This window comes from Caretta caretta, chromosome 7, assembly GCF_965140235.1.
Source record: "Caretta caretta isolate rCarCar2 chromosome 7, rCarCar1.hap1, whole genome shotgun sequence".
Taxonomy (NCBI): Eukaryota; Metazoa; Chordata; order Testudines; family Cheloniidae; genus Caretta; species Caretta caretta.
In genome coordinates, this window is record NC_134212.1 from 99872581 (window position 1) to 99900140 (window position 27560).

The 27560-nt window shown below is 50.5% G+C and overlaps 1 protein-coding gene across 1 annotated transcript in view; it reads left to right on the plus strand.

Annotated features, from left to right (window-relative positions):
• Positions 1-27560, plus strand: part of LOC125628866 (transcription elongation regulator 1-like protein) — a 243610-nt gene that overhangs the window by 199118 nt on the left and 16932 nt on the right. The window contains 1 exon segment of the mRNA XM_075130998.1: positions 5731-5866. Within this exon segment, the coding sequence (XP_074987099.1) occupies positions 5731-5866 (136 nt within the window).

The following is a 27560-nucleotide window of genomic DNA, read 5'->3' on the forward strand; positions in this document are numbered from 1 at the left end:
TGCTGTTGGAGCAGGTGGGCCACAGAACAACCAATAGCAGCATCTAGTCCTGGGTCTAGTCTACATTGGCCCCTGCCTTGGCATATTTTACAGTAGTCTCTCGGCTTCTCTAAATATACCAGCTAGCTATAAACCTGTAATGCCACCCAAGAATAGCATGAGCACAAGAGTCTTTAAGGGGGGTGATGTGGGAGCCAGCTCTACCTTTTCTAGCCAATTGAGACTATCCACCTTTTCAGCTGCTTGAGTAGCACAGAGAGTCCAGAATGAAGAGGACAATTTGGCTCTGTAGTCTTGGTTCTGCCTTTCATATCTGTGTAAGACTTTGGCAACCCATTTGGTGTTCCCAAGTTCAATTAACTGTTCTGCCAGACTTATAGGTTATTCTGGGGCAGACGTCTCTCCGTTTCTCCTGTTCAGACTGTTCCACTTTGTATAAAATACTTATTAATTGGAGCAGGAACCTCATTCTCCAACAGCCCAGGTGAGTCCTCTAAACATTGGGCTATTAGGGGGAGCACCACTACCACAACAATTTTTTTTTTGAGAGGGGACAGACCTCACTTAGGTGCTTACCTCCAGAAGAAGGTTCATGGCTGGCTGTGGAGGTAGGTGCTTCCCTCTAACTCCCTTTGAGGAGTGGAGTTTATACCATACTTCTATCCTCCACATTTCCTATGTAGCCTGATCTATAGATTATGTATGAGAGTCCCACGTTATCACTTTGAGGATACGTAGGTTCTTGTCCCAAGATCAGGCCCAGTCTTATTAGAACTATTATATAGCTGGGAACCCCAATGTGCACAGGTGCAATACTCATACTATAGCATCTCTTCTATATTTACAAATAAATAATTTATTAATACATTTAGCAAAGTCACACACACTCTAACTCAGTAAGGTAGATGGATATAATACAGAAAGTACATCTGAACATCCATCCCTTGCAGAACAACCAGAAATGTTAGCCGTTATCTTCCTCATCACCATCCCCTTCCTCATCTTCACCAGTGGCCATCAATCTGGTCCCTCCCAAGCGCTACATTTCTCTCTCCTACTGCCTACAGGCGGGGATGCCACTTTTATAATATGTTACGCTGCCATTACCATGTCTCATACATATTCAGTGGGGGTTTCTTCCCTCTTCCTTATTTCTATTTCCTCCCCTTACCGATGTTAAGGTGTTCTTTTTCTATAGGTTAGTATATTTATGATTTCACCCCATTATCATATATATCAATTCATTCCCATGGCACTCTTACAGTTGGATGATCCATCCAAAACCTTCCAGAAGCTTGTGTTAGTTCATGGTTCTGTGGTTGGCTGATATCATTATGGACAAAATTCCTCCTTACACTCTACTTCCAGTTCCCCAAAATGTAGGAGTTACCTAAGTTTATTTATGCCAAAATTCATAGGCCTGAAGCCTCATGCTAACTGCTGAAGCCAATCTCTTACAGGATGCAGGCTTGTAGGTTCCTTGCAGTACTGCTGACTATAATAAAGCAGAATATAATAAAAAGCAGTGAATATAATAGAGGTAAGCTAGCCCACCAGGCTACACCTATTTGCTAGCTCAGGCAGCTCTCCACTTAGTGTGCTGGCTTCAGTGATTCCTATTCTTAGGCACTTAATTTTCCCTATGCATTGGATAGGGAGCCCGGGCATCTACCTGCGGACTGTGGATTCCATTAGGTGGCACAGCAACTAAAGTTAGCTTTGCAACACTGAGCCTAACTCTGCCACAGAATGACTTGCCCAGCCTCACACAGGAAGTCTGGCAGAACAGTGAATTGAACTTGGGAACTCCCAAATACCTAGTGCCCCAACCAATAGACTATCTTTTGTGCATCAGACCCCTTGTAGCTACATGTCATTTGATAATTACGATGTCAAATTTGGTTGAGTGTGGTAAACATAATTGAGCTAAGCCATGGTTTGGAAAACCTGCCCTGTTCCTCACTGGATTTTCAGTTATTTTCCATCATTGAAAGTAAACATACCTAAGTAAATTACATTATTCCTTTAACACACAATAAATCATTTGATACAAAGAAAGTCTTATTCTAACGTTAATATCCACTTTCATCAAAGTTAAACCATAATTCATTATACTTAAAGCACAGCAAGTCAGGCTACTGTATATATATGTTAAAGTTTACTAATCTTCGTATATTTATGTCTGTTGCCTTTCTTGATTTTCATATTGACAGGTCAGGTGCACATTAGCAGAAATGGTTTATACTTCACACTCTAATTCTCTTCCTTTCATTGTTTTTTTCAGTGGTAATATATTTTCAACAGCTGGTTTAAGGCCTGATCCACTGAAGTGAATTGAAAGACTCCCATTTTACTGCAATAGACTTTGGATCAAGCCCTATTTCATATTTCCAGTCCTGAATCTACACTTACAGTTCAGTAGTTTTGGATTCAACGAGCTATTGCCTCTAAGAAACTCTGTACATATTACTGTAGTTTAATTTACATTTAAATACAGTTTAATTATAGTACCTAAAATATGCAGGCCAAATACTTACTCAAGCAACACTCTAATTATACTGTATACAAAGGTGGCAAAATCTTTTTTTTCTCCTAAAGAGTCAGATTACTTAGAAGCAGGAGTTTATCTGTAACATCTTCAAATTGCTTATTCTTAATTGCTTAAAAATATGGGGCAATTTTGAGTACATCTACTAAATTGTTTTTGTGAGATCATGTGAAAAAATTTCAGTTCTCATGTGACAAAATGTGCAATGTAATGTGACCTATTCAGTCTCTGGATTACCACATGGCTCCCATTTACTTTAGTGGAAGCTGAAGGCAACATATGGCTTAATTATCTGCTTAGAAAATCCAGTGTAATTTTTACACTAGATTTTTAAAGGCTCTAGAAGTCCAGATTTTAACTTCAAGTGCATGGGTTTGAGATCAGGGTTTTTTAAATACAGACAACCACATTTGCCTACCAAGTTTGCCTTAAGGCTTTGGTCTACTTTAAAAATTCATCAGCGTGATTCATGTCATAGGTTTTCATTGATCATCTTCAAAACTGAGTCCCATCTGCTATCTTGCTTTATTTGGTCAGAATGTAATCCAAAGAGCATATTAAGGTAAATCATCTGTGATAATTTGGAAAGTGTAGAAATCTAGAAAGATTCATCCCCTATCAGGAGTGACAGCTTTTACTGTGATTCTTGTCCCCCCATAGAAAGTTTGTCATATTCAACTGCAAATCCCAGTACAACTAAAGAAACAGAATTCTCTGTAAAAAAAAAATACTTCCTATCTATTTTGAGATTTGTAGGCTTCAAAAACTGTGATAGGAATAAAGTAAAAAGTAAAATAGACTATTTGAATGTGTCTTTTTAACTATGAATTTCCATATTTGATTGCATTCTGTCACTGTTTTTGTTGCCTTTATTGTAGTTTTTAGTTTCAGAATAAATGAAAAATCCATCTGATTTGAAGGATAGTTTTAAATTAAACAAAATAAAGGAGAAACAGTCTCTCCTGCTGTCTTAGCTGATTGAGTAGCATTGTGGATTTCTATCAGTTTCAGCTTGAAAAAGTTCTTTGTGGATACTAGAAATTGGAATGGAAGTTTCATGGATCATATTACGAAATATTATGATTTAGGGAAAATGAAAATTGCTAATACAATATAAAAGTCACCATAATAATATGAAGAGTAACAATTTGATGCCTTTGAAACTGCTAATGCTATATAATACAATTTTAGTATGATTTAAGTACAATGCAATTATTGATAGAAGGGAGATAATATGCTAGGACTCATATTGCATTACTGCCTGATGTAATTTATTAGCTGAAAAGAATATTTTAACTTTTTCCGTTTTCAAATTGTGCAAGTTAAAGCACTTTGGGGATTATTTCCTCCCTCTCCCACCCCATGATCAACAGTTCCAAATCTGGATGCAGAAAGTTAGTTATCTTCAATGAGAACTGCAGTGCCTCTGATAATCTTGTCACCTTTATTAAGGTGCCTAAAATAAAAGTGCCTTACTGTAGCATTGAGGTCTGAAAAATTTGGCCAATATTATCACATCTTTTGGCCCTTATTTTTTAAACGTGAGTCAGTATATTGATAAATAATAGAGGTGGGAATAAGACAAAAAAAATTGAGTCTAGATTTATACTTCCACAATTCAATTATGGGTGTTCAACTCCAGGGCTTTAGTGTGGACCTATCTGCCACTGTAATCCAATTTATTAGTAGAGACCAAAAAGGATGTTCAGTGATCTTCGTGACATGAGTTTATGGTTTCACTTTTGTCCATGTGGACAAATATCTGCTTCACAACAAACAAACAAAACTGCTATTGACAGAGCTATTGACAGGTTCAAGCTGAAGTTTAGTTTCTAATTAGCCTGTTGTTGGAGGTGTTCCTCACAAAGCCAGTGTTCAGGCAGAGCTTGTACTACCAGTGCTGTACTTACACAGTAGAAAAATAGTAAATGTTAGTTTCCAAGTGGTGTGCATTGTTTTGTTGTTTGTGTGTTGGTTTTGCCTTGTTTTGGTGTTTTTAATGGTAATTTTAGTGATCACTAGACTCAGTTAAAAATATATGGGGCAGATCCTCAGTAGGTGCAAATTGGTGTAGCTCCATTGGTTCCAAGGGACCTATACATATTTACAGAGCCATCCCTTGGGTACGGCAAATTGGGGCGACTGCTCCAGGCCCTGCGCTTTGGAGGGCCGATGCAATTCATAGAATACCAGGGTTGGAAGGGACCTCAGGAGGTCATCTAGTCCAACCCTCTGCTTAAAGCAGGACCAATCCCCAATTTTTGCCCCAGATCCCAAATGGCCCCCTCAAGGATTGAACTCACAACCCTGGATTTAGCAGGCCAATGCTCAAACCACTGAGCTATCCCTCCCCCCGGCATGGTCAGTCCCAGAAGTGACGGGTCGTTCCCAGAAGTGATGGATTTGTCACTTCCCGACCCGTGCCCTGCTAGAGACAGCCCTGCATATTTACACCTGATGAAAATCTGTCCATGTATTTTTAATATCTTATTGATACACGTTTAAGTAAAAATGCTGATGACTTGATGTTATCTCCTGTAATCAGCATAATCATGCTAAATGTCTGTCATCCTCCAGTGAATCTTGTAAAGTACAGTGGAAATTAGTTCCTTGGAAACACCTATTTATTCTGGAAAATTATTATAAATGTCTGTAAAGATTTTTGCACTGATAGAGGCACTCTTCACTGATGTCTCATTACAGGTTGTGTACATGTAACAATATGTCAAACTGTTCCCCCTAGGAGTGAATTTAAGGGACTCTTGGGACCATAAAAGATTAGCGTTGATTTTTAAGCTTAAAAGCAATAAGATTATTTTCTCCAGTCACTACTCTGAAATCTTCACTCATTGTCAAACATAATGGAAAATAGTAGTTTTCCCATCACTTGAAGTGCAGTGTAATGTCTCATTGTTCAGTCATGTGCTCTGACCACACAGAAATACTATACTTCCATATAAATATTTGTCCTAATCTTCAATGAAGGGCCCTCAAGAACCATTCAATTTTAGTAATTAAATACAGAAGATTAGATTTAGCTAATTAGCTTTCAATATTACATACTGTTTACAAAGAAATCCTGCATTTAAACCTCTTTCCTGAAGTGTTTCCTAAAGAAAGTAGAGGGTTAAAAAATTTACACTGTGTATTTACTGAACCATACGTATCATATATTGTTAAAGAATGGAAGATCCCCAGAATGCTGATCAGGCGAAGGTTGAAGTGGAAGAGAAAATTGTGAAAACATCAGCACATCAGATTATTCTTCCTTTAGAAGAACGCATTGCCCATTTCCGAGATATGCTGCTGGAAAGAGGGGTAAGAAACAGGTTTTGTTTATTTGAGTCTTGTAAATTATGGAAATACTGTACCTAATCTCACAGTAGCAGCCGTGTTAGTCTGTATTCGCAAAAAGAAAAGGAGTGCTTGTGGCACCTTAGAGACTAACCAATTTATTTGAGCATAAGCTTTCGTGAGCTACAGTTCACTTCATCGGATGTAGCTCACGAAAGCTTATGCTCAAATAAATTGGTTAGTCTCTAAGGTGCCACAAGTACTCCTTTTCTTTGTACCTAATCTGAAATCTATAGCAAGCACCTTGGAATTCTAGCCCCCAAATTAAATGGAATATTTTTTTTGCTTGCTCTTGGACATGCAATGTCACTTTCCTGTAAACACCTGGCATTGTGAAATGTTTTCATGTTACTGTTATATGAAGGAATCACCATAGAAAAGAGAAATTGGAAAGAATTGTTGAAAATTGCTTGTTCTGTAACCTAAAATGAACCAGAGTAAATGGTCTTAACCCAGCATTTTGGCTATGAAATAGTGTTGTCATGAAATTATGTTTTGCTTTAGCATGATGGCCTATAAAAGCTTCCGGCAAAGATACATAGTTTGTCACTGCAATATTTTAAAAAGTGGAAGTTTTTATTTAAATACATTTTTATTTTTCCTTACTTTACTTGATCAGTGATGTTCAGAAAACATTTATTATTTATTTCTTCGTTTAGATTTATGTTAGCACTAATGTGTAGGCACCACTGAGAATTTTTTTTTTTAAAATACACCAAAATTAAAAGATCTGTCAATTCCCCCTGATCGAACCAAATAGTCAGCAACAACATCAATATAACTGAAATAAATTGACCTTACATACAGTCCCTAGAATCCCATACCCAGCCTTACCCAACACCCATTTCATCCTGAGACAAAGGGAAAGGGAGACCTTGGAGGTTGCCCTGAAAGCTAACACTTCACCTTGTTACAAACCTGGGGGAGAAGTGAGCTCCAAAGGTCCAGGGTTCTAATAGCGAACACCCTGCCAGCCACACACTCTCTCTTATACTGAAGGGAGGGGGCTTCAGCCCAGGTGCCTCCACTAAATGCAGCTGCAGTACATTCCTTGCTATGTAGTGTTTTGTTAGACATCAGGCAAAGATGAATGACACAAGCATGAATAGCTCCATGTTTCCCTCCATGACTATTTGTGATCATGAGACTGGAGCCACAGTAGGGCACTATGCCATCTGCTCTTCTCTCTGATCATAGGAACTCGGCCTGGTTCCAGCTTAATATAGTTGAAGTTTAAAAGGCAGGTGGGACTGGCTGGGCTCAAACCATGTTTTGCTCAAAGCATCAGGGGAAAGCAACACAGGTTAATACAGCCTGATAACTCACTTTTATGAAGAGAGAAGACCCTGAAAGCACATTTCCCACAAGAGCTGGATTACCAGGGACCAGTGAAGCTGGGCAGCAGCAAGGATGCAAGGAGCATCTGCACAAGTGCCTCTTGCCTCCTGCAGATCCCCTGGAATCCACACAGTTCCTGAAAGTTGTGCAGGTTTCAGGTGTAGAGATGTTGACTCTTTTTTGCAGAGGAGCAAACTGCACTCAATTGTTGACCATATGGTAGGGCCATTGGTTGCTGTCTGTAAATTAGACCAGCCTACTTGGATTTATGCCAGTAGCCTGTGTGGCCTCAGACTTACCACAGAGTCAAGGGAATGCAAAAGTGACATAAAACCGTCTTTCCCCCTTTTCCAATCTTGCGCTGAGCACACCTCAGCTAGACCAGTGAATCTGGACCCCAGATTATTATTAGTTATTGGAGTGCTTGGAATTGTCCAGGCCATTTTAATATTGTATAATCAACGTTATGACTAGGTAGATAAAGTGTACATTTAAATTACAGCTAGAAGAAATCAGACATATCAGTCCCATAATCTGCACCACAATCTGAATTACAGATCCGTCTAATATTGTGGCCATAAAATTGCATCCACAAAATTAGGTCCCCAGTGTCTCCTCTGCTCTCAATACACTGATGGATTCAAGTATAAAATCCTATTGGAATTAACAGACATTGTACTGACCCTGATCCTGCAAACAATTATGCACATACATAACTATGTACATGTATAGTCCCACTGTATTCAGTGGGCTACTCAGATATATAAGTGTTATAGAATCAGGGCCTTTAAACTTCCCTGCATCAAAAGGATGATAGAGACCTCAAATATATTTCCTATAGGAAACTATGTCATTTTAAGCAAAAGCATTTCAAAGTGGTGGCACATATCTTTACCCTCCCCCATCACCACCCCCATACACACACTGTAGGGTGTGGGAAAGTTTTTAATCAATAATCCACAAACTGTGGGGGTGACAGAATTTAAGATGTGTGTCTGCAGTGTAGCAGTAAATTATCTACAAACCAAACTTGTTTTATTAAGATTTCATTATTAATGTGCAGAATACTTCAAAATATTACTAATCATGTTTTATAGCACCATAAATGTGCAATGATTCAGGAATTCCTCTGGCATGGTCAAAGTTTAAAAGGATCAGGGTTGTTATAGGAAAGGCATTTTGAAATTGTTGCACACTGCTGAAATTCAGATTAACTTGTTAGAACAATCAGGAATTTGCCATTTCCGTTATCACTTAAATATATTTTGATTCTACATTCCTTAATGACTGAGGCCCAAGGCACTTACTAAACATGAACTGTCCAGGGCAAGTTGATGGTTAATCCCAGTTGGTAATAACTTCCTCAAGAAGTGCAGTGGAGTGAGGTCATTACTGCTATTTCACACTGATTATTTAAATATCGTTTGCCATTTTCTGGCAGTGCCATTGTTTTTTCAAAGATGATTTCTTTGAATAGCACTAGTGCTGCTGCAGGCATTTTTAAGAATACAAAGCACACCAGACTTCTGTTTAGCACAGAATATTCTGTTTGTATACCACATTTTGAGTGTGTGTGCGTGTGCGTGTACATATATAAAATATGTATATGTGTGTGTGAATAATAGAATGTTAAACATAAATATAGTTTTCAGTGATATATTATAGTGTAAAACAATAGCACTACATGTAAGTGTATGGCAAGTTCTCCTATTTCAAAGCCAGGTCTCAATTATATATCTCCTATTTAGGATTGTGTCAGCTCCAGGGCCCAGTCCTGACTATTCTGTACAAAGGCAAAACTTAGAGTGAAGTCAAAGGCAGTTTCGCCTTATTAGGGACTGCAGAACTATGCCCCACTCACATTAACCATTAGTAAAATAAATTTCATTTTCTGCTAGGTTGTGGATGGCTGTTCTGTGTAACCCAGTCCCTCCATTTCTGTAGTTGCCCCCTTCGATGAGTGAAGGCATGTCAAATAAGGCACTCATATAGGCACAAACTAATGCAGTTATAGGTTTACTGGAGATGAAGGGTCAGATTTTGACACACACTCTAGGAACCCCTGGCAGACATAGAAATAACTACTCTGGCTCTCTGTCACCCACCACCAGTCCCCCGGTTGTCATGGCTGTGCTAGAGCATGACTGGAGTGCTCTCAATTCAAGAGACACCTGCAACTGCAGTGGCCACTAAGGGGCTGATACAGTGCCGCACAATTTAGAGCAGGGGTGGCCAACCTGCGCCTTAGAAGGAGCCAGAATTTACCAATGTACATTGCCAAAGAGCCACAGTAATATGTCAGCAGCCCCACATCAGCTCCTCCCGCCCATGGCTCCCAGCGCCTCCCGCCCACCGGCCGCTCTGCCGATTAGCACCTCCCTCTCTGCAGCTCCCGATCAGCTGTTTTGTGACATGCAGGAGGCTCTGGGGGGGAGGGGGAAGAGCGAGGGCATGGCAGGCTCAGGGGAGGGGGCGGGAAGGGGTGAAGTGGGGGCAGGGCCTGTGGCAGAGCCAGGGATTGAGCAGTGAGCACCCCCTGACACATTGGAAAGTTGGTGCCTGTAGCTCCAGTCCCGGAGTTGGTGCCTATACAAGGAGCCGCATATTAATTTCTAAAGAGCCGCATGTGGCTCTGGAGTCACACGTTGGCCACCCCGATTTAGAGAGCCCAGAGAGTACTCTAAGTTACACTCCCAGTATTCAGAGGATGGAAAAGGGGTGGAAAACACCTCTGGCCCCCTCATCCTTATATGAGGCATGCTGCTCTGGTTGATTTAACGTTATTACACTAAAGGACGTGCATGTTGTTTATGCTTGTGGAGTAGTAACAGAGTTCATAGTCCTATGGGATTCAACTATTAAAGAGTGTCAGGATTGCACACACTTTAAAATGTCAATAACTTTTATGGTAGTATTTAGGCAATAGAGTTTCTATGATCTCTGTCTCACACACACTCACCCCTGAAATTTCATGCAACAAATAGCAGTAGTTATCACACATTGATGTAACTTTTGCTGCTGATGGCGGCTGGCCAGTACTTGGGGTAAGCAGCCCATAGGTCCACTTAAATAGATAGCTCCTGCTGTAACTGAGCAGCAGAATTAAAACTATGCTATAATGTACAGTTTCTTCCAAGGCTGCTTTTTCCAGACAGACCCACAACAATAACATCACCTGGACTCTAACTCCTACAGGGCAGCCTAGCTAACCATGTCTTGCCACTTTTGTATGGCCTCACTAACTGGTGTCATGCTTTGGCATTCTTTCTCATCGGTCTGGGAATCTTTTACTCTTTGCTCTTTTCTGTTCTTATAAATTTTTATATTAAACTTACAGCCTTGGAATCTATTTACGTATCTTTGCCCCATAGTTAAGAGTAATATGAAGTATTCCAACTTCCTTAAACTTCTAAACACACCCTTCAAACTCAATATATTGAATTTAATGAATGTGTTCACTGTGCTTTGAACACTGGTGAAAAGCACAAATGCGTTATTAAAAAGCAAACTCAAATCTCTGCTTTCTCTTCTTTCTGTGCTAGGATAAGGCTGCAGAGGTCATGGTTTGTTCTGGGAGGATTTTCTTGCTTGAATTCTGGATATCATCTCTACCTGTCTTCCATTCTGCATTCTCCAGATCTTTCACAAAGTAGCATGTAACCAGTAGAAAGACCACAGTACAATGTTCACATGGAGTTTAGTTTATTGTAGTCAGGATATTTACTGTTTCAAATTCATTTCTAAAATGTCCATTACAAACAGCTGGAACAGCATGCAGAGCTTTATAGCAGCAACTAAAACAATAATGACTTTAATAGCCCAACTTTTTTTTTTTCCAGACAAGAAAATTTGTGTGTATACTCAGGGGAGATTTAAAAAATACCAAGGATAAAAAGGAAAGACAAAATGATAAGCCATCCCTCAGTCATATGCCATAGACAGACTCCAGAAGACAGTTGCAGGAGTAGAGATCCACAGAGCTGATTACTCAGAATGGAGAAGTCCTTCATCTGGTCTAATTTGATATTGAACCACAAAATACAAGGAGACCCTGGAAGTGTTACCACACTAACATAACGTGGCTCTCTGTCCCCTATAGTGGCTATTCCACCTCTAGGGGTTTAGGGCTGCTACAGCCTTTGAACTAAGTTACACTGATTCTTAGGCTCAGGCGACAAGAGATTTTTAGAGCCCTGTTTTTTTTGCAAATGCAAAATAACATGAAATGAAATCATAATCAGTGTATAAAATGAAATAAAACAAAAAACTCACCCTGCAGTTGCAGCTGGTGTCCTGAAGGCCTGGGCCTGGCACCCTGTTCCAGGCTTTGTGACCTCATGAACAGAGTCTCGCTACTGCTCAGGTTTGGCCTGACTGCCCCTCTGTCATGAAAAGGGGACAGCCAGGCCAAATTTGAGTGAGTGGAGTTGCTGCTGGTGCATGGGATCACAGTACCACTCACTCAAATTTGGCTCGGCCTCTATTCTGTCATCATGATGGAGGGGTGACTGAGCCAAACCTGAGCAGCACTGTGACACCATGCATGGGGTTGCAACACCTGAAACAAGGAACTGGGCCCAGTCCCGTAGGACAGGAGCTGCCACTGTGCAGTGTGTACGGGGCCAGGTTGCTCTGCAAACCCCACCCTATCCAGAGCCATCAACCCCACGCATACACCCCTTTTGTATGGATAAAATGGATTAAACAAAATAACATGAAAGTCCTGAAAAGTAAATTATAAAAGAATAAAAAAAATTCCCAGGACTCTAGAGATTTGTGCTTCTATATCCAGGGATCCACATTCAATCCTCACAGATGATGACCCATCCGGGGGCATCATGTTAGAGAAGGACATAAGGGAGAGTAACGATTTAACTAGCAACTTTTAAGTTAACCAATCTTTTTAAATTCTATACATTTGCTTGAGATAACTTTGAAACTTTCTGGCTCCCAGTGCTTTCTAGTAGCAAAGCCAATTCCTTTAGATCCATTTTACATAATCAGAAGTTTCCTGGTTGATTATTTAAAAAAGGAGTAGTTAAAATATTTCACTTACTTATTTTATTTTTTGTGATTTACTCTTCTTTGTAATTAGATGTAGGAATTTGAAAGCCATGCTAGGGATTTAACTCCTATGTATTGAGGATGCCACATCATAAATGTTTCTGGGCAAAGTTCAATAAGAAAATAAAAGATCCTCATCTCTGATGTTTTGTCCCCTCTGGCCTTATGAATTTAATGATGCTTCTGATATCAGAGACTTGGCTGCAAAGGAAAATGCTTGATTGATAATTGAGCTAATGGCAGCAAAATGAGTCCGCCCGGGGCACTAGAAAGATAACTCTGCACCAAAAGAGGCAGTGTCGTTTGCATGCTTGCCTCTGATGGCTTCCTAAAGAAATAACACATTCAGAGTGAGGAACCACAGGGATGTTTCTGTGAACATCAGGAAGTCTTTTTGTTACAGTTTATTATTATTATTTAGATTATTCTATCACCTAAAGTGCCACTGCTTTCCAAAAACAGATGGAGACACAGTCCCTCCAACGAAGAGTATACAGTTTAAAAGGACAAGGCAGATGCTCCCCATTAGAGTGTTTCTCTCCATTCCATTGATTTGTGTATATACTTGTTTAGATTGAGCTGAGCTTTCATAATGTTACCAAATGGCTCTTGTTTGGTTGAATTAAGCCCTTTTAAAGTATAGATAGATAGATATAGATATAGTGACAGGGTCAGGCCAGATGGCTATAGGAGAGGTTTTTTTTTTTTTTTGAAGCAAAAGATGTTTTTTATTTGCATAACACACTTACAAAGTAAAAACAACAGCATATGCAATGTGTAACACAGCAACCAATCACAATTGTTTTCTCATTAGCTTCAGGGGAGGGAAGTGTTCAAGCTTGTCTGGGCCCAGAGCAGGGGGCTTCATCGACTTTTGTGGTCTTCCACCCCCTCGAGTTTCCTGGCACCACGCCCGAGTGTCACCAACAATACCCTCCTCTGAAAGCACCCAACAACAGGGGCAGGCTGTGGGGTGGACAATCCGTGGGGGGGAGGGCGGGCACGTGCATCCACGTGTGAAAGGACCCCTCTAAGGTGTTGGTGTCCGCAGCAGCAATGGCTGGGGCTGATTGGGGGAGAGAGTAAGGGACCCCAAAGGGTCAGACAAAGGGGAGACGGGGACACCAAGCAGAGAACCTCAGACAGCGCCCACTGCTCCTCAAAAGCATCAAGGGAGTCTGTGGACGCCTCCCAGAGGAACTCCGCCCGGATACGTGAATGGACCGAGGATCGGAAAACGGCCCCACAGTCACAGAAAAATCCATCGGCCAACCTCCTCTCTCTGGTTTTATGGATGGCTGTTTTAGCCAGGGCCAGGAGGAGGTTAACTAGGAGATCCCGCGACTTTGTGAGGTCACGGATGGGGAGTGCATAAATAAAAAGGTGAGGGGAAAAATGCAACCAAAAACATAATAGGAGATTTGTGAGGAGCCGGAACAGGGGCTGCAGCCTGGCGCACTCCAAATATACGTGCGCTAGGATTTCCCTCACACCACAAAAGGGACAAGTATCTGGGACGGGGGTGAACCGCGCCAAGTAGGTGCCCGTGCTCATAGCTCCATGAAGGAGCCGCCAACTGATGTCCCCAACGGGCCTCGGAACCAAGGTGGAATATAGGCTGGCCCACCAGGGCTGCTCACCCTCCAAACGTGGCAGAAGGTCTTGCCACTTTGTGTCAGGGCAGGGCACTACGGTGAGGGCATGAAGGGTGTGGAGCAAGAGCGTGTATAGATGTTTCCTTGGCGCGGTTTGGAAGTGTACCGGCTGCAGTTCATGCAACCGGCTCGCAGTGAAGAGGTGAGGGGGTCGATTGGATCTGTGGGGCAGGGGTCCAATTAAAAGGTCTGGTGGGCCTGGGGTAGAGGGTGGGCTGGGCGTGCCCTCGAGCAGGACCCGGTCGAGGTAAGCTTGAGCAGCTGGCGGCAAAGTGGCCTTCGTCTCCTGAAGTACGCACCGGGGATGCGAGGTCTGGAGAGCCCCATGCGCCGGGCGAGCATCAGGAGATCCTGCCAGTCTCCCCGGTCGAAGTCCAGGAGGTCTCCGACTCTTGTGACTTCTGCCAGGATCAAGCTCTGGCGCACCAAGCGGGACTCCGCCACCTGCACATGGAGCTGGGGGTTGTGTAGCAGGGGCTCCACGAGGAGATCTGCCCCCTCGGTGGCCGCCCCAGACCTGGTCGTTAAAAACCGTTTCCAAGTCCGGAGGAGGTCCTGGTAGAAGATGGCAGCCCCCAGAGGTTTCGCGGAAGACCTCCCCGATGGAGATAAAAGAACTGCCGGTCATATAGGAGCCTCGGATGCGGCGCAGGAAGGCATGCGCCAGTGTGGTCCATGCCGAACTGCCTGCACCACAGAGGAGCCTCTGTAGGGCCTGGAGGCGGAAGACACGGACCTGAGTGTGTAGACACTTCAGGCCCTGTCCTCCTTCCTTCTGGGGTAGATGAAGAACCCCTACAGGGGCCCAGTGCATTCCTGACCAAAAGAAACCCAGAATCGATGTCCGGAGGTTGGTCAGGAAACCTGGGGCTGGGACCAGGGTGTTGAGCTGGTACCAGAGCATGGACAGGACTAGTTGATTAAGCACCAGCGCTCTCCCTCGGTGGGAGAGACATCGGAGTAGTCCCATCCATTTCCGGAGCCACTCTATCACCCCGCCCTCTAAATTTTCCCAGTTTTCCGGCGGAGAGGGATGCGTGGCAGAAAGGTAAACGCCAAGGTAGAGCAGCGGACCTGCGCTCCACCGGATGGTCTGAAGCACGAGTGGGAGGGAGTTCGCCTGCCGCCAGTCTCCTACCGCCAAGCCACAGCTCTTGACCCAGTTGACCCGGGTGTAGGAGGCTGCCAAATAGATGGTCTGGCAAGCCTCCACCCACGCCAAGTCACTGGGGTCCTGGATCACGTCATCAGCGTACGCCGATAGGACCAGCTGCAGCTCCGGCTCCCGCAGCACCAACCCTGTCAACCTCCTGCAAAGGAGACAGAGGAAGGGCTTGATCGCCAGAGTGTACAGCTGGCCCGAGAGGGGGCACCCCTGCCGTACTCCTCGCCTGAAGCTAGGTTCAGTCAGGGTCCAGTTGAGCTTAACCAGACACTCTGCGGAAGTGTACAGCACCCGGAGAAAACCCACAAACTGGGGTCCGAAGCCAAACACCTGCAGAGTGCTCAGGAGGTATCCGTGGTCCACCCTATCGAACGCCTTCTCCTAATCTAGGGACAGGACGGCGAATGACAGACCGTCTCTATGCCCAAGTTCCAAAAGGTCCAAAAGGTCCCGAACCAGAAATAGGTTATCAAAGATACTGCGGTCCAGGATGGTGTAGATCTGGTCTGGGTGGATCACGTCCACCAGCACAGACCCTAGCCGCAGCGAGATTGCTTTCACTACGATTTTGTAGTCCGTGCTGAGGAGCGAGATGGGACGCCAATTTCATAAATCGCGGAGGTCCCCCTTCTTCGACAATAAGGCGAGCACAGCTCTCCTGCACGAAAGAGGGAGGATCCCGCTCTGCAGAGACTCGGCCCAGACGGTGACTAGGTCTGGGCCGAGGACGCCCCAAAACACACGGTAGAACTCCATGGTCAGCCTGTCCATGCCTGGAGACTTAATAGTGGGCAAACGACGGAGGGCTTCTGAGAACTCGGCCAGGGTGAGAGGCAGCTCTAGTCGGTCTCGGTCGCCCACGCTGACCGTGGGGAGTTCCTCCCAGAGCACCCCACAAGTGCCAGGATCGGTCGGATCCGGGGAGAAAAGGCTTGCGTAGAAGGCTCGGGCCCTCCCGCACATCTCCGCCGGTTCCGTGAGGGGGGTGCCGTCTTCTGCCAGGAGGCAGGTGACATGTTTCTTAGCCCCCCTCATTTTCTCCAGGGCATAGAAGAAGCGGGAGCCATGATCCATCTCCCGAAGGAGGCGGATGCGGGATCGAACAAAGGCGCCCTGGGCCCGCTGGTCTTTGAGAGCCCGGAGCTCCTCCCGCTTCTCCCGGCACGCTCCATGGAGGAGCGGGTCTTCGGGCTGGTGACCAAACGCCTCTCTGCTCTAAGACCTCCTGTTCCAACTGCTCTATCACCGCATTTCTCCGTCAGCTGGTGCCCCGGGTGTAGTCGCGGCAGAAAAGCCGGGCGCGCACCTTCCCCAGGTCCCACCATCGCCGCGCCGAGGGAAAGGCAAGCCGCTGCCCTCGCCAGGCCAGCCAGAATTCCCAGAAGGTCATCACGAAGCCTTCATCCTACAACAGGCTGTTGTTAAAATGCCAATAGGCCGGCCCCAGCCTCTCCGCACAGAGGGAGGCTGTCACTGTGGCTAGGTGATGGTCAGAAAATGGGGCCAGCCCAATGCTGGAGGAGTGGGCTCTTGAGAGATGGAAGCGTGATAAATAAATGCGGTCCAACTGGGAGTGGCTCGACCGATGGGCTTCCACCCGGACAAACGTGAACGTGGAAGTGTCATCCGGGTGGTGGTCATGCTAGATGTCCACTAGGGAGTGATGTTCAACTATCTCCCAGAGGGTGTCCACGGCGGCCGGGCTCTGCTCGGTCCCCAAGCGGTCTCGCTCCTCAAGGGTGGTATTAAAATCTCCTCCCAGGACCAGGCACTCATGAGAATCTAAGCTGCCGAGGAAGGCGGACACTTGCTGATAGAATTGCAGTCGCTCTGGGCCCGATGTCGGGGCATAGACATTAACGAGGTTAACCACAAGCCCCTCCATATGGACCCGGAGATGCAGCAGGCGACCCGGCACGGCCTTGGCGACCCCTAGCACCTCAGGCCGTAGGTCGGGGGAGAACAGGGTCGCCACTCCAGCCTGCCGAATCATGGAATGGCTAAAGTAGACCCTGTGCCCCCACTCCAGCCGCCAACTATCTTCGGCGGTCGGATCCGTATGGGTCTCCTGCAGGAAATTCACAGAGTACCCTCCCTCCCAAAGGGAGGAGAGCACCTGGGACCTGCGGAGAGCCATCCTACAGCCCCGGGTGTTCAGCGTTGCGATGGTGAGAGGTGTCATGGGGGGGTCTCACTGGCAGGGACGCTTGTATCCCCCAGCGGGCCACACAACAGTCCTTGACCCATCCCGTAGGTGAGTAATTGGTCACGGAAGATGCGGACCCGCCAGTAGGCTGCAGCATCCTGCTTCCCCACCCCTTTACCTTCCCCCATGATGGTCCTTGTGGCCTGGAGGATTTGAAAAAAATCCCCCCATCGCTGGAGAACAAGCTGTACCTTGTTGCGGGAGCCATGGACATCCTCTAAAAAATTCCGCAGCTCTCCTCACAGGTCATGGGGGGGTAGGGTTACGGTTTCCCGGTTGTTCCCCGGCAGGGCCCTTGGTGCAGCCCCGTGGTCCACTAAAACGGACAAGCAGGGTGCGGACCCCCGACAGGGTGCCTGATGGGCTGGAGCTTCTAGGCCCGCCTCAAGCTCTGGGGCGATAGGGGGCGGTGGAGGGAAGATAGCAGCTCCTAATGGGTCGAGGCAGGAGAACACAAAGGCCGCTCCCTGGGGGTCATCAGTTGGGAAAGGGAAGGAGACAGCCCCCGTGGCGGCAGTAACATTGCAGGAGGTAAATTGGATAGGGGCAGGGGCAGAGGTGAGGTTCTGGGTTTCGGGAGGCAAGCAGCTGGATGGTGGCGCCTCCGATCAGACTCGAGGGTTAAGGGGGTGGGGAGGGAGCTCTCAGTGATATCGGGCACAGGCTTCATGGTGGATTTAGCGGCCACAGCATCAGGAGGTGGATTATCTTCTGTTGGGCCCCCGCCCGGGAAGGAAATAGATTGCTCTGCACCAACGGGGGGTGCCCCTGGCGACTTGTGACCCGGCCGCGTGGCGCCGGCTGTCACCTGAGCAGGCTCGGTGGTCGTCAGCGGGGTGCCATCATCGGCCAGGTCGATGGAGGAGTCCAAGGGCTCCTTGGAGGTGGGAGCAAAAGCAGCAGTTAGGGGGAGGGAGCATGGGGAAAAGAGGGGTGGAGTGAGGTCTCCCAAATCGAGGTTTGCTGGCAAAAGGTCGTCCTTCCCCTGGGCGACCGGGGTCAGATCTAGGGCCTCGATCTCCTTGAATATGAAGGAGAGGACACTTTCCATTGCTCTGGGATTCTTCCCGCTGGTATCCACCACGATGGTTGCCTCGGGGTTCACAGGGGCTTCGGGTAGTGTCAGGACAGAAGGGGCTTCCTCGAGGGTCTTGGAGAGGGGGATCTCCCGTGGAGGGGAGACACTACCTTCCAGTGCTACCACATCTTTTCTGGCTGACAGCGGTGGGTGGGACGCACTCGTGGGAAAAGCGGAAGGTTCGGCATCGGTGTCCCCCTTCCTGGTCTTCTGGGAGGCCTCCGCCTCAGGTAGATGAGGCAGAGCTCCAGCCTTCCGCTTGCCTCGCTTCCCCTGGACTAGGGCCCAGCCCTCCATGGCATCATCTGGGGGCTGGTTAGCAGGGGTCATGTCGGGGGTAAAGGCAATGGCTCAGGGACTTGGAGGGGGGTGACAGTGGGGCGCCGTAAGGGAGGGAGGATTCTCCCTGGGGTAGGCTCTCTCCCATGCCTGGTGGTATCTCTGCCACACCCTCCTCCATAGGCCCCGCCAGATTGCCAGCAGCGAGGGCGGGGCTCTCCCACTCGTCTGGGCATTGTAGGGGAGGTGCTCCTTGGGCCTGAGTGGGAGAAGTGGTGGTCCGAAGAGGAGGGGGGGCGGGTTCGGGTATCGGGCGGCCAGGGGCGTCAGCAATGACGGGGCCGATGTCCTGCCGGGTCTTGGGGATCCCAGATGCCCCTCCTTGCTGGGCTAAGGGGCAGTCCCTCCGGACATGCCCCGACGCCCGGCAGAGGTAACACCGGGCTTCCCCCATGGAGAAATACACCCGGTAACGGGCCCCCTGGTGGGGGACTAGGAAGGACCCCTTGAGCGCCTCTCCGTCACGCGCTGCCGACGGCAGTAGAAGCTGCACTTGCCGGCAGAAGGAAAAGATGTGACGGATGGTGGGGTCCTTGCAGCCCAACGGGAGAGGGCTGATGACAGAAACAGGTTTCCCCAGGGTGGAAAGGGTGGGTAACAGGGCAGCATTGGAGAGAAAAAGAGGGACAGAGGTCAGGACCAGGCGGACGCCCAGGTCCTCTAGCGGCTCTAGGGGGACAAACAACCCCCCACCGCCTCGTGGGCGGCAGCCTCCGATGCTAAGAAGAAGATGACTTTCCCATACATTTTGGAGGCCACCACAATGGCCAAGGGCCCCACCACCCTCGCCAACGCCCGCACGTAGGTCTCCACGTGGGGCGAGGCGGGCACCAGGAGGCATCGGACACCGTGCTTCCTTGTCTTGGTGGGGAAGGGGCCCCGGCTGCTGTTGATGGAGGCGGTGGGCGCAGGGGCTGCCGCCGCCCGGGCATACGTCTGGGGGGGTGAGGGAGGAACACAGAGCTGGTGGAGGGGGCAGGGGGGAAGGACGCCGTGGTCGGTGGCGGGGCCGCAGCAGTGGGGGTGGCCCCTGCCATAGAGGGCCTGGTGGTTTTAGCGGGGCCCTTCCCCTTCTTCTTGCCGTGGCCTTTCCCACCGGCTGTGGGGGGCTTCCCTAGAGTCTGGGGAGGCGATGGGCATGGCAGTGGCGGAGGTCACCCCGGTGTCCTCCATTCGGGGGTGGTGGCAGGTGATTAACAGGAGTTGGGGTCAGGTAGAAAGGGACAAGTTGTGGGGTGGACAATTCAGGGGGCGGGGGTACATGAACCACTGTATGCTTGTCCAGAGAGTCCTGTTTGGTTGGCTGGTGCTTCTGGCCCACGCGGTGGAATCAGGGTGAGCAGCTGAGTCCAGAGGCAGATGTTAGACAGCCAGCAAAGATGGTGGAGTGGTGGGGGTGAAGATCGTAGTGTGGGGGTTGGGAGGACACAGGTGGATCAGGGGACAGCTCCGTGCCACACCCCCTGTGTCCCTACAAACACAGTTAAGACACAGTCATGGCCTCCCCCCACACGAGAGCACAGTTCCAAAGTTACTCAGTCTTAGGCCCGCTCCACGGCGATTTGTAGATTCCCCAGGCGGTGTTCCTCCCGTAGACGGCTTTTTCCTCCTCTGTTCCAGGCTTTCTTTTTTGCAGCTGCAACATTCCAGGGATGCAGGAGCAGATGATAAAAGTCCTCTCGGCCAAATATGGGTCCACAAACAAATGGCAAGCGGCTGGATCTGAGGGCTGGGTCCTTCCACTCGCCCCCCTCCGGGGAGCGGGGCTGGGAGGCCCCTCCTCTCTCAGGGGGTGGGGTTTCAGCTGGAGCGGCAGCAGCGTCCAAGGGCGGGCGGAGGGGGCCTAACAGCCAACTGGCAGCTGGCCAGCACTCTAGCAACAGCAGAGAAAGAAAAAAAAAAAACCAAAAAGAAAAGAAAGGGGGGAGAGCATCTGGCCCAGTCGGGGGGGAAGCCGAAAGCAGGGGCAAAAAGCAAGGAAAGCCAAGGCCAGAGGGCAGCAGCAGGAGAGCAGGGTAAGTAGGTCCATTTTCCCTGGGTAAGGTAACAGGGAAGGTTGGTTTTTTTTTTTAAATAGAAAAAAAGTTTATTTGTAACACTTACAAAGAATTACCAAAGGAAACAAAACAAACAATGCAACAAAACAACGCAAACAGAAAGTATAACACAGCAGCTTTCAGGAGGGAGAAGTGTTCAGGTTAGCCTGGGCCCAGAGCGGGGGGGCTTCCGCGACACTCATGGTGTTCCACCCTCCTGAATTACCTGGTGGCCTAGAGCATGGGGGTTTCCTCGACACTCGTGGTCTTCCACCCCCTCGAGTTACCTAGTGCCGCGCCCAGTGTCACCGATTATCCCTCTCCTGAGAGTGCCTGGCAAGATGGGCACGGCTGCGGGGTGGGCGGTTTAGGGGTGCGGGGGTAGACACCCATGTATTATAGGACCCCTCCTAGATGACAGTAATGATGGTATCCACAGCGGCAACGGCTGGGGCTGGCGTCTCTCACTCTTCCCCTCAATCAAAGGGTCAGATGGAGGGATCCGGATGGGGTCACCGAGCAGAGAACCCCGGACAGCGCCCATCGCTCCTCGAAGGCGTCAAGGGAGTTGGTGGACGCCACCCAGAGGAACTCCTCCCGGATACGTGAATGTACTGAGGATCGGAAAAAGGCCCTACAATCGCAGGACACTTCATGGGCCAACCTCCCCTCTCTGGTTTTATAAATGGCTGTTTTAGCCAAGGCTAGGAGGAGGTTAACCAGGAGGTCTCGCGATTTTGTGGGGCCACGGATGGGGAGTGTATAGATAAAAAGGTGAGGGAAGAAATGAAGCCAAAAGCACAATAGAATATTTGTGAGGAGCCGGAAAAGGGGCTGCAATTTGGCACACTCTAAATATATGTGTGCCAGGGTTTCCCTCACATTACAAAAAGGGCAAGTATCCGGGATGGGGGTAAACCGTGTCAGAAACACACCCGTGCTCACAGCTCCGTGAAGGAGCCGCCAACTGATGTCCCCGACGGGCCTCGGGACCAAGGTGGAATACAGGCTGGCCCACCGAGGTTGCTCACCCTCCAAGGGTGGCAGGAGGTCCCGCCACTTTGTATCGGGGCGGGACACCAGGGTGTGGGCGTGAAGGGTGTGAAGCGTGAGTGTGTATAAATAATTCCGTGGTGCGATTTGAAAACTGACCGGCTACAGTTCATGCAGCCGGCTTGCAGTGAAAGGGTGAGGGATTTGTTGGGATCGGCACGGTAGGGGCCCAATGGAAAGGTGCGGCGGGCCTGGGGTAGAGGATGGGCGGGGTGCACCCTCGCGCAAGGCTCAGTTGACATAAGCCCGAGCAGCGGGGGTCAAGGCGGCTTTCACCTCCTGAAGTATGCACCGGGGGGTACGAGGGCTGGAGAGCCCCATGCGCTGAGCGAGCGTCAGGGGATCCAGCCAGTCTCTCCAGTCGTAGTCCAGGAGGTCTCCAACCCTCGTGACTTCTGCCAGGACCAACCTCTGGCGCACCGAACGGGACTCCGCCACCTGCACACGGAGTTGGGGATTGTGTAGCAGGGGCTCCGTGAGGAGATCTGCTCCCACGGTGGCCGTCACGGACCTGGTCATTAGAAACAGTTTCCAGGTCCATAGGAGGTCCTGGTAGAAGACCGGCAGCCCAGAGAGGTCTCGCGGAAAACCTCTCGGACAAAGATAAAAGAGCTGCCGGTCGTATCGGAGCCCTTGGAAGCGGCGCAGGAAGGCGTGCGCCAGTATGCTCCACGCCGAACTACTTGCACTATAAAAGAGCCTCTGCAGTGCCTGGAGGCGGAAAACACGGACCTGAGCGTACAGACACTTCAGGCCCTGCCCTCCTTCCTTCAGGGGTAAATGAAGAACTCCAACAGGGGCCCAGTGCTTTCCTGACCAAAAGAACTCTAGAATCAATCTCCGGAGGTGGGTCAGGAAACCCGGGGCCGGGGCCGGGGCCAGGGTGTTGAGCCGGTACGAGAGCATGGACAGGACTAGTTCGTTAAGCACGAGTGCTCTCCCTCGGAGGGAGAGACATCGGAGTAGCCTCGTCCATTTCCGGATCCGTTGTATCACCCCGCCCTCTAAATTTTGCCAGTTCTCCGTCAGGGAAGGGTGCGTGGCGGAAAGGTAAATGCCAAGATAGAGCAGTGGACCCGCACTCCACCGGATGGTCTGAAGCGCGGGTGGGAGGGAGCTTACCTGCCGCCAGTCCCCCACCGCCAAGCCAGAGCTCTTGACCCTGGAGGAGGAGGCTGCTGAATAGATGGCCTGGCATGCCTCCACTCGTGCCAAGTCGCTCGGGTCCTGGACCACGAGGAGTACGTCATCGGCGTACGCCGACAGGACCAGCCGCAGCTCCGGCTCCCGCAGCACCAACCCTGTCATCCTCCTGCAGAGGAGACAGAGGAAAGGCTCGATCGCCAGAGCGTACAGCTGGCCCAAGAGGGGGCACCCCTGCCGCACTCCTCACCCGAAGCTGACCGGTTCAGTCAGGGTCCAGTTGAGCCTAACCAAACACTCCGCATACAGCACCCGGAGAAAACTCACAAACTGAGGTCCGAATCCAAATGCCTGCAGAGTGCTCAGGAGGTACCCATGGTCTACTCTATCGAACACCTTCTCCTGATCAAGAGACAGGAGGGCGAACGACAGACCATCTCTCCGCCCGAGTTCCAAAAGGTCTCGGACTAGAAAAAGGTTGTCAAAAATGCTGCAACCCGGGACAGTATAGGTCTGGTCTGGGTGGATCACGTCCGCCATCACGGACCCTAGCCGCAGCGAGATTGCTTTCATTACGATTTTGTAATCCGTGCTAAGGAGTGAGACAGGATGCCAGTTTCGTAAATCGCAGAGGTCCCCCTTCTTCGGCAGCAAGGCGAGCACCGCTCGCCTGCACGACAGAGGAAGAACCCCGCTCTGCAAGGACTCAGCCCAGACAGTGACTAGGTCTGGGCCGAGAATGTCCCAGAACGCACGGTAAAACTCCACGGTCAGCCCGTCCATGCCCGGAGATTTATTGGTGGGCATGCGACGGAGGGCTTCCGAGAACTCGGCCAGGGTGAGAGGCAGCTCTAGTCGGTCTCGGTCGCCCACGCTGACCGTGGGGAGTTCCTCCCAGAGCACCCCACAAGTGCCAGGATCGGTCGGATCCGGGGAGAAAAGGCTTGTGTAGAAGTCACGGGACCTCCCACACATCTCCTCCGGATCCGTGAGGGGGGTGCCGTCTTCCGCAAGAAGGCAGGTGACGTGTTTCTTGGCCCCCCTCGTTTTCTCCAGGGCATAGAAGAAGCGGGAGCCACGGTCCATCTCCCGAAGGAGGCGGATGCGGGACCGAACGAAGGCACCTCGGGCCCGGTGGTCCTCGAGGGCCCGGAGCTCCTTCCGCTTCTCCCGGCACGCTCCACAGAGGGACGGGTCCTCGGGGTTGGCGGCCAGGCACCTCTCCATCTCTAAGACTTCCCATTCCAACTGCTCTATCGCCGCATTTCTCCGTCGGCTGGTGCCCCGAGTGTAGTCATGGCAGAAGAGCTTGGCGCGCACCTTCCGGAGATCCCACCATCGCCGCACCGAGGGAAAGGCACGCCACTGCTCTCGCCAGGCCAGCCAAAACTCCCGGAAGGACGTCACGAAGCTCTCATCCTCCAACAGGCTGTTGTTAAAGTGCCAATAGGCCGGCCCTGGTCTCTCTGCACAGAGGGAGACCGTTATGGTGACTAAATGATGGTCAGAGAATGGGGCCGGCCGAATGGCGGAGGAGTGGGCCTGTGAAAGATGGAAACGGGATAAGTAAATACGGTCCAACCGAGAGTGGTGTGACCGATGGGCCTCCACCCGGACAAAGGTGAACGTGGAAGTGTCGTCTGGGTGATGGTCATGCCAGACATCCACTAGGGAATGATGTTCGACTATTCCTCGAAGAATGTTTGTGGCGGCTGGGCTCGGCTCGGCCCCTGAGCGGTCCCGTTCCTCGAGGGTTCTGTTAAAGTCCCCTCCCAGGACCAGGCACTCGTGCGAATCTAGGGTGCCGAGGAAGTCGGACACCCGCTGATAGAATTGTGGCCGCTTTGGGCTCGTTTGCAGGGCATAAATGTTAACAAGGTTGACCACGAGCCCCTCCATATGGACTCGAAGGTGCAGCAGGTGGCCCGACACGGCCTCAGTGACCCCTAGCACCTCGGGCCGTAGGGTGGGGGAGAACAGGGTCGCCACTCCAGCTTGCCAAGTCGTGAAGTGGCTAAAGTATACCCCGTCCCCCCACTCCAGCCGCCACCTGGCCTCGGTGGTCGGGTCCTTATGGGTCTCCTGCAGGAAAACTACAGAGTACCCCCCTTCCCGAAGGTAAGAGAGCACCTGGGACCTGCAGAGAGCCATCCTACAGCCCCTGGTGTTCAAGGTTGCAATAATGAGAGGCGTCATGCGGAGGGCTGGGGGAGCGGGGGTTCTTATTGGTGGGGGTGTCCATGGCCCCCGGCGGGTTGCGCAGCAACCCGTGACCCATCCCGTGGACGAGTAAATCTTTTCGGAAGCCGCGGACCCGCTCGTAGGCCGCAGCACCGCACTTTCCTTGCCCCCTGCCCTCCTTTATAAGGCCCCTTGTGGCCTGAAAAATTTGATCAAAGTCCCCCCATAGCTGAAGAGCTAGCTGTACCCTATTGCGGGTGCCACGGGTGTGTTTTAGGAACTTCCGTAGTGAATGCCGCAGCTCATGGGGGGGTGGGGTTACGATTTCTGGGGTGTTCCCTGGTGGGGCTCTTAATACAGCCTCGTGGTCCGCTAAGGCGGGTAGGCAGGGCACGGACCACCGACAGGGCGTCTGACAGGCTGGGGTTATTAAATCCATTTCACGCCTTGGGGTGGAAGGGGATGGCGGGGGAAAAAGTGCAACTCCTAATGGGTCGCAACTAAAAAGTGCAAAGGCTGCTCCCTGGGGGGGATCTACAGAAGGCGGGAAAGAAATAACTCCAGGGGCGGCAATAGCATTGCAGGAGGAGGTGAATTGGGCAGGGACGGGGTGGGGGCAGGGGCAGAGGTAAGGCTCTGGGCTTCAGGAGGCGAGCAACTAAAAGAAGGTGCCTCCTGAGCAGAGTCAAGGGTTAAGGGGTAAGGGAGGGGGCTCCCAGTGACGCTAGGCGCTGGCTCCGTGGTGGTTTTGGCAGCCATGGCATCAGGTGGTGGACCACCTTCTGTGGGGCGCTCGCCCAGGAAGGCAATTAGGGGGAGTGAGCATGGGGAAGGGGGGGCTGGGGTGAGGTTACCCAGATTGAGGCCAGCCAGCAGTAGATCATCCTCTCCCTGGGTGACCAGGGTCAAATCTAGGGCCTCAATCGCCGCATACACGGAGGAGAGGCCAACTCCTGCTACCCCGGGGGCCTCTCCTCTAGGGCCCGCCTCAACGATCGCCTCGGGGTTCGCGGGGGGTTCTGGTGGTATCCGGGCAGAAGGAGCTTCCTCAGGGGTCTCGGAGGGGAGGGTCTCTCGTGGACGGGAGATTCTGCCCTCCAATGCCAGTCTGTCTTCCCCTCCCGACACCAGCGGATGGATCTCGCTCGTGGCCGTAGCGGAAGGCTCAATATCAGTGCCTCCCTTCCTGGTCTTCCGGGGGGCTTCCGCATCGGATGGGTGCAGCGGAGCTCGAGGCTTCCGCTTGCCTCGCTTCCCCTGGACTAGGGTCCAGCCCTCCATAGCGTCATCTGGGGGTTGGTTAGCAGGGGGGTCATGTCGGGGGGCGGAGGCGATGGTTCAGGGGTTCAGGGGGGTAACAGTGAGGCAGCATGAGGGGCGGGGGGTTCTCCTTGGGGCGGGCCCTCTCCTATACCCGGTAATATCTTGGCCACATCCTCCTCCATAGGCTCTACCAGATTGGTAATAGCAAGGGTGGGACTCCCTTGCTCGCCTGGGCATTGTAGGGAAGGTATTTCTTGGGCCCGGACGGGAGCAGCAGTGGATTGAGTAGGAGGGGGGTTGGTTTCAGGTGCCGGGCGGCCAGGGGCGTCGGCAACGACGGGGCCGATGTCCTGCCGGGTCTCGGGTGCCCCTCCCCCCGGGCCAAAGGGCAGTCTCTGCGGACATGCCCCGCTGAACGGCAGAGGTAGCACCGGGCCTCTCCGGTGGAATAAAAGACCCGATAGCGGGCTCCTTGGTAGGGGACTAGGAAGGACCCCTCGAGCGCCTCTCCGTCATGCGCCGCCGCCGGCGGTAGAAGCTGCACTTACCGGCGGAACGAAAGGACGTGACGGAGGGTGGGGTCCTTGCAGCCCAACGGGAGAGGGCTGATGACAGAGACAAGTTTCCCCAGGGTGGAGAGAGCGGGTAACAGTGGGTAAAAAGGGAGGAATGGAGGTGAGGATGAGGCGAACGCCCAGGTCTTTTAGCGGCTCTAGGGGGACAAACACCCCCCCCACCGCCAGGCCCTTCTCCACCGCCTCCTGGGCGGCAGCCACCGAAGCTAAGAAAAAAACGACTTTGCCATACATTTTGGAGGCCGCCACAATAGCCGTGGGTCCTACCACCTTACCAGCGCCTGCACATACGTCTCCACGTGGGGCGAGGCGGGCACCAGGAGGCAACGGACACTGTGCCTTCTGGTCAAGGTGGGGAAGGGGCCCCGGCCGCTGGTGATGGTAGCGGAGGCAGTGGGTGGGCGAGATGACGAGGCGGCAGGCGGAGGGAGCCTGCCACTGCCCGGGCATACATCCTGGGGGCCGGGGGAGGGACGTTCGCAGAGCTGGTGGAGGGAATAGCAGGGGGGGCGCCACAGTCAATGACAAGGCCACAGCGGTGGAGGCAGCCCCTGCTATGGAG